General features: G+C 43.5%; 1 protein-coding gene across 1 annotated transcript; it reads left to right on the forward strand.

Annotated features, from left to right (window-relative positions):
* Positions 1–5,482: 5,482 nt before the first annotated feature.
* LOC112574062 lies at positions 5,483–7,794 on the forward strand. The gene is made up of 2 exons (XM_025254885.1): positions 5,483–7,120; positions 7,151–7,794. The coding sequence occupies exons 1-2, from the start codon at positions 5,637–5,639 to the stop codon at positions 7,677–7,679; spliced, it is 2,013 nt and encodes a 670-aa protein (XP_025110670.1). The 5' UTR covers positions 5,483–5,636; the 3' UTR covers positions 7,680–7,794.
* Positions 7,795–8,100: the final 306 nt, after the last annotated feature.

Consider the following 8,100-nt stretch of genomic DNA (forward strand, 5'->3'; position numbering starts at 1 on the left):
CTTATTAAAGCAGTTTGTAAATTACACGCATTACGTTATCAATAATATCATTTAGAAAGCTGACAGCTTGACGCATCATATTTTCATTAAAAAAAATTACTGTGGAGAGTTAATGATTTAGCAAGGTACAAATGGAAAAGTCATTTTTGTAATATTTTGTAACTCTTGACAGCAGGCTTCATTAATTCAACCTTGACATAAAATGTACAGAAATTCAATAAGACACTAAATCGAAAGCAACACGTACGAATAAAAAAAAATTAGAACTATGCTAAATTGAGAGAAGAGTGATCAGATAATTTCAAGTACATCTCTTCCAGACTAAAAAGAAGCCGAAGACCAACATTCAGCAACGTAGTTCACATACAGAGCAAACGAACGATTAAAGAGACAGACAGACCGACAGAATACTAACAGGTAATAGGTAAATAGACCGACAGAATACTAATAGGTAATAGGTAAATATGCAGAGAAAAATAATGTCTAAAGAAGGAAACTTTGTGATTGCCAGTTTGTTGCATTAAGAGTATTTAAGTGGTCGGAGACGAATCTACATTTTATGTCACAGCTTGTCAGTCAGGCTGTCATGTCTGCCTCCTCGATGCTGGCGCAGGTGAACGACGGAAGGCGGCGAGGCGACAAAATAAACAGTAAAAGGCCAGTAACTGCGAAATTTGACGGTTCGATGTCAGCTGCGAGTGATCCCCTTGCTGGAACTGCGAAATATTAAAATGCTTCTAGTATATTAATTAGTATGCAAAGTTTCTAAAACAGAGATGCTATTCTAGCAAAATAATGCTTTCTAAAATACTTTAAATACAATTAACGTTTGTGAGATAATTTTTTTAGGCAAAAGCTTGTATTGGTTGGTTACTTTTTATTATTAATGATAAATGGAAATATTTAGACTAAAATAACCTGGATCAGATGAAATCTGGGACAAATGGACCGGATAATCATTCTCGATGAATTTTTAAAAAGGTTTTGTGGACCTCAGTGGTCTTGCGAAAATAAATGCAATTTAAGTACATGGGAAGATCATCACAATTATTTATAGGAATTATTTTATATTATTATTTAATATATTGCTGTTTATAGGAAAATATCTTAGATAGTAAGCTTATCTGAAAATCGCTTGGAACAACAAGTGGAATTGTTGTGTCTGTGGTTTAGAGAGAGAATTCAATATTGACTTTCGTTTCATGCCATCCACGGATGATGACGTAATCCACGTATTACTGGACTGATTTTTTCCCCAGTTAACTGATAAAACGAGGCAGATGTGTGCGAAGCTTCCGGTTTAGTCATATTCATTGTTTAGGCTCGTCGAGCGTTGGTTTTGGCAGACAGCAATCCACTTATACACGTCCGTGGAATGCGGTCGCCTTGCGTGCATGTTGACCTCATAAAATGCTGTTACATAGCTACGTGTTAGCTATCCTGTACAATCCTATAGGGCGTGTTACACACATGCTGGCCTCTGTCGATCTAACGGACACTGCATCTCATGTGTGTTATCATGAAGTAAGCCTACACACTAAACTATTTAACTAACAAAAGTGGACACGTCAGACTAACAAGTTGACAGAGGAGTTTGACCACGAGTCGACTCATCATAAAATATAAAGTTGGCGAATCTAAATAACAACTCGAAAAACTAAAATAACACGAAGGAATCGGCCGCACGGGAAACGTGTGCTGTTCTCATCTCCCCCATTAAAAGCTTGAAAAACCCCCACCATAGACATCATCAAAGATGATCGAGCGTCTCGTGTACACGAGGGCGACACCATTACCGACAACAGCGGGAGGCTGTTGTTGACCTTTGCACTGCTCGCTTTCCCATGTTTCATACACCGGCCCCGAGCAATAGTTTTCTCCTTCTTTGTCTCTTTAATTCTCAAGTTTATTTTAAAAAGTCATCTCTTTATTTGCATCGCGTTTATGGCAATCCATGAATGTGGCCTTCCATCTTTAGTTTCTTTAGTTTTCCAGACATTTATAAATATAAATTATAGCTTACTGACATTTGACTGATCAAATGGAATGAATATATTCTTGCTGCGTGGATTCTTTTGTAAAATTGACAAGCTATGCATTCCCATATGTGTCTGCACGCACACGCATAAATATATTTTTCTCTGTACAGTTGCAGGTAGATAAAACAAGCGACTGAGCGGTGAATGAGTGATTGAAATGGAAGAGTGAGCGTATGTGTGTGCGTGAAGGTTTTGGCGATGTCACGTGTTTCTGTATCTGTACATGTAAAGGAAAAAGGTGTGGGGGGGGATTTTGGCATGGGGGGGGGGGATATTTCAAGATAACCAATCTGACTCGCAGTTAGAACACTGACTTGATATTTGGATGCTCACCCAGGACACGTTGAAGGGCGACGCAGTTCAAAGGTGATGCATCCTTTCCTGCTACCTCCCCCTTCCCACTCCCCCCTCTGCGTTTTGCACGTGCAAGTGTACAGACATTACACCGTCGGTAAGCAGTACTCACACAAACACGTGAAAGATTCTGTAGCCAGCGACCAGGGGGACCACTCCATGCAGTGCGTACCATTCTGCATGCTGCAGACAGAATGTTTGATGTTAGCATAGGCAAACCACACGTTTCCAGCAGACAAAGTCTTGGACAACGAGAAGCAACCGCAACGTTTGGAACAGTTTCAGGTCACAGGTCAAGCGTTACTGCTGAGTAAGTGAATTGTTATTTTCCAAACGTATCGCTTATAATAAGCTTGCACAGCTTTTGATGTCAAGCCGCCTAGCATTGTAATTTTATAAGATTATTATTATATATTATTTTATAAGATTTGACATCTTCCCGTGAAGATCCGTTAGGTTCTTTATTTAAATACAATGTATCAAAACTGTCACCACTTTTGAAGATCGGTCACAGCAAGCGATTTATTATGTTGCATTGTATCTGTGAACCAATGAACTGTTATTACAGTCAACATTTGGTTTCACAACCACGGAAATGATCGCTCGTTTCATTAGTGAAAACGTGTTTATTACTCTGTTGACTTCGTTCATTGGCTGGTCTGTACACATCTTACTGATGCTCATGTCACCGGCCTCCACTCCCTGCCCACGAGCGAACACATCGCTCATAGACGTCGAGATTTTTTTTCTCCCATCACATTTAATTTCTCAGTGGCAAATGAGTGTTAGGGATGCACCACGACTAGAAAGGCGGGGCTAAAGCTGTTTAGTGAAGATTTGACTGCTCACAGGTGTAAATGTCAATCGTATCGTCCACAAACATTTACAAACTGTGCTATGATGAGACCTTGTGACACATCTCCACCTCAAATCTTGGCACAACTCAACTAGCGATGAGGACCGACTGTCTTTCTCATCCAGTCTGTAAAAAAAAAGCAAAAAACAAAAAGCAAAAAAAAAGAAACAAACAAAAAAACCCACCCCTACCCCAAAAACCTTTTAATCCGTTCATTGTAAGATTGTTTACTCTATAATCAGACGATTTTAAACGATGTTTTTTAGAAAGATATTTTTATAACTGTGATTTTTGGGGGGTAAGCAAGGGTAGAATATTAACGAACGCCTTTTCTTTCCACAATTTAAGGAACTAATAGAGGCAGGCCAGTTCTTAGCCCCCGCGGGGCCCGAGGCAAAGGGCATGTGCGGGGCCCTCACGCCACGATCACACGGTTTTAGTTGGGATCTAAAGTCACATATCAATCAAAAGCGCGGGGCCCCTTGAAGCGCGGGGCCCTAGGCAGATGCCTCGTCCGCCTGCCCCTAAGCACGGCCCTGAATAGAGGAACAGAAGGAATGCATGTCAGTAGGTCAGTTTTACTGCAAAGCTTGGCGAGACTGGCAAATTGTTTTGTAGTTAAGCTTAGTGCACTCCGTTTATTCAATTTAAGCCATTGACAATACAATGCTAATAGAAGAATACGACACTTAACATGGTTTGAAATAAAATATTCGGACTCGAAGACTGTCTAAAGTATGATTGAATCTTTGGATTGCAGACAAAGGAGTAACATGGCTGCCTCCCTTAGCGAGAGTGGAGTTGGAGTTGGAGCTGCAGTCAATCTCAACCCAGCTTTCAACACCAAAGACACATTGAGCTGTGACAAACATTGCGAGTTTGCGTTCGACCAAATGCTCTATTCGAGGCTTTTGGTAAAGACGCTTGACAGCCACGTGACCGGCCCATCCAATCGTGTTAAGTTTAACGAGAGGACAGACCAGCTCGAAGACGAGTACCAGAAGCTCTGGACAGCGATCGTGTTTCAGCATCGGGACACCGGTTGCTACTCCTCCACGACAGATGAGATTCATCTAGTCTCACCAAATCACTTCCAGCATGGCTGTGAGGATGCAGAATTTCTATGTAACGTTCATTGCGAAGTGGTGCACCGAGGCAACGGAGAAAAATCGCTTGCAAACTCCTCTGTGGATGAAGTGTTCAGTAAAGACATCGACAAGGACTTACAACATTCTCAGGCTTTACAGAGCGAGAATGTGAGCTTTCAAATGCCAGGAAGCGAAGGTCTTGGTAAAGCGGAAGTGGCCAGCCGCTTTCAGTCCGTCGAGAAAAGTCGCTTAGTTTGTCTCCAAGGTAACTTCAGCGATGAAACACCTTACTCCAGGACAAAGAGAACGAGGGGCTGGATGAGCGATAACAAACAAGGAGGCGAGCAGATCGTTCAAATAGTCAAGCGTCATCAAAGAGATGCGAACACCCTCGACTCCACCGTGACACACCTGCTGACCACTGCGGGTTATGTAAATGATAAGCGGCTGTGCACAGGCAAAGATGATGGTGAACAACAGCTCCCCTTCAACAACAATGGACACTCCAGGCTCCGCTCACACACCACACACAAGAAAGTGGAAGAAAGTGTCTGGAAGCGTCCTGGTTCGGTCTCACATCACTTGGTAAGTAACAGGTGGGACGCCTTGACCCTCAAGAGAAATTCACGTCAGAGCTTTGTTGACAAACAGGGAGAGAATCGAGACCTGACTATGAAGTTACGGGCCTTTCGTAGAAGCAGTTCGGACCTTGAGGTGCCCGTAGTTCTTCCCGACAGTCATGTTCACCCTCAGCCTTTCGAGAAGAAACCAGAAATGATGGCTTTTGACGACTGGGCGAATAAAACCTTGTCTGTCATGGAGCTAGCTGCTCTGCATGTTGGAGCTCGGTTTGCTGTGAACAGACTATGTAGCAAAAATACCGAACGGCTATTGAAAGATCTGACCAAATATCTTTTAAACCCAAAAGCAGATTGCACAACGACAATGACAGAAAAGGAGATAAGCATTCAAAGAACATCTTCTGCACTGGATATCGCAGACAGTACATTGCAAAGTTTAGACTGGAACGAAACCAACGACAACGAGGTCATTACAGGTCGGTCTTGTCAACCAGCAGTAAACTCGTGTCCCATCAGTGTCGGTGAAGATTCGCGATTGTTGGGAAAAGACCACTCTGCTGTCATTCTACCTTTGATCTTTACTCGGGGGAAAGGTCATGACCTGAACAAGTATGATGAGCAGAGGCCGCCTATCGCTCATCTTGAAGTGGTCTGCACTGATCAGTCTTCTGCTCAAAATACGGGCAACTCGAAACTGCCTCAGATTGGAAAAGTCGCGATGATCATCCAGGACAGACGAGCTCTGTGGTTCCTGGCAACTTTACAACAAAGAAGGCAGAAAAAGAAAGGGGTTTGCAAGCTAATCATTATGGCGTTGAAGACGACCAGAAGTAACATCGATAATTGCGCCACACCCGATAAACGCAGAGAATGCCACATCAAAACTATCGACAGCATAATCAAAGTTTTGATAGAGAAACACAAACTGAATTGCGAGGGTTTTGAACAGGGATTGCTGATCGCTGCTAAAGAACAGGAGGATGGGCCATCATTTTTGTTCTTTTTGAAACTGCTCATTGCTAAGGTTAACGACACTAAAAGTGTATCACAGACTCCTTACGGTGGAGACTTGAGCTCCTCGTCAGCTTCCGCTCGATGTAACAATGTGGGAAGCGATGAAGCGATGAAAGGATCGGACGAAGGAGGAATAATTTGTAAGAGCAGCAGCGAGTGCTTTTCTGCGGACGCAGGCAAGCAGGTCTCGCGGTTGGTGAACTTGAGTAAAAAGGAACTTCCTGGTTTCAAAGACGATGTGAGGAAAGCTAATGAACAGTTGGTTGGTTTCTGCGAAAACCCTGAAAAATTATCAGCAAGTCTTCGTAGTGCAAGACCGAATAAACAAACACGCAAAGTTTGCGAACCTTCTGAGCACCTTTTACACTTTAGGCTTCCAATAGAAGCAGTCATGACTGAAATGTCCAACTGTGGTTTTAGGTTTACTTTGATTAAAGGATGCTCAAGAGAAAATACTGAAAAGACTGTGCCAACAATCAGTAAAAATAAGAAGCAAATATCAAAATGTAAAAGTGATGCAGACATAGGACATGGTGCAGAAAAAAAGAGCATTCTCGCTTCTATTGTCATGGGCACAAGACCTGCCGCAGGTCAGTGTAGCCGCCACACACTATCGTCCGACTTGAAGATGTTTTATGAAAATAGAAACCAAGCAATAATGCAAAATGTCGGGGTATATGCAGGCCCCGGTATCGAAACTATAACTGACTCACAACAGACGTTGCCGACTTATGTTTCTGCTGAGGCTACAGCAAGAAAAGTAACTATAGATCCCACGGAATCTTCGGTAGTGACTGTTGATGAAGTTCGAGGACAGCAGTCAGAGCCACTCCAGGACACGTCATCTGGTGCAGGAGGACAACAGGAGTTTCAGTCCCATTTTCTTCCAAGAGAGATTACGAAGAGAAATGGAGCTCTGTGGGCCGAACACTGGTTAGGTGCTGAATGGCGTGCAGAAATGAACCATGACAGAGGTGTCCTGCAACCAAACTGGCCTCTATCTTCACAGGACGGTCGTGTAAGCCAACAACCGTTGGCGACAGATCTTCGTATGGTGTCGCTCCAGCAGCAAGCTTTGCTGAGAAACACCGCGCAATACGCTTATACACCTGTCCAACAGATGGAGAACTCTTTCAATCCCGTCCAACAGAGGAACAACTGTGTTCTGCCGGTCCAGCAGAGGCAGTACTGTGTTCTGCCCGTCCAACAGAGGCAGAACTGTGTTCTGCCCGTCCAACAGGTGTCACTGCGAGGCTGGTATCGACATCCCCCCGCAGTAAGTCACCTTAATCAGCAACAGCAAGTGCATTGGTCGTCATCTTCTCATTTAACCCCTCACCTATCGTCTAGGCATGGTCATCCACCGTGCTACCAACAGCCGACAATAGTTCAGCAACACAGACAAGAAACTGGTTTTGCTGCGCCGAAACAACGCATCGAAAACCACAGGGCACTGCCAGAGATTCGGCCTCCAACCTCAGACCAGTCGACGGAGGAGTCCAGTGCAAATAAAACCAGGACCAGGCCTTTCTCCGTAGTTGACTGCAACCTGGGCGAGATCATGGACAACCCTCTGACCAGATCGTCTCCCTTCACCGTCAACCTGAACATGTCCATTTGGTCGCCCGGGTACCATCTGCTTCCACAGATAGAAGACTCCTGCCTGTGGGAGACAATGGAGACCTGTCGCTGCTACCAGAAGAAACCATGTGGTCTCAAATGCATCCAGCGCCACTGGCTATCATGAAGGTGTATACCACTGAGAATCCAAAAGTGAAATTTCCGAAGAACAAATCAATGCGTCAGATAGAAATAAACGGCGACGATCTTATTTTCGTGTGTCATGTCTCACAGGATATGAACAACATTTTTGACACAATCGTGGACAAAGTTCCATGAGCGATAATACTACAGTGCAAGACGGTAAAAATTACAAATATTCAGTTGAGATTTTAACACAGTCCTTCTCTTATTCTAAAAGATTTCGCCTTTTAGTTAGTTAGTTTAATGAAGAAGTCATGTGGTGGTGGAAATGTCGCATGTGACATCGGTCTAGACAAGGGTTAGCTCAGCTGAGATACCAAGAGATGTCAAAAAAGAAAAAATAAATGACCCCCTCCCCCTAAAAAATGGCTGCTGAGGACTTCCAGACTAAAATTGAATGTGCA

This window comes from Pomacea canaliculata, linkage group LG10 (genome assembly GCF_003073045.1).
Source record: "Pomacea canaliculata isolate SZHN2017 linkage group LG10, ASM307304v1, whole genome shotgun sequence".
In the NCBI taxonomy this organism is placed as follows: domain Eukaryota; kingdom Metazoa; phylum Mollusca; class Gastropoda; order Architaenioglossa; family Ampullariidae; genus Pomacea; species Pomacea canaliculata.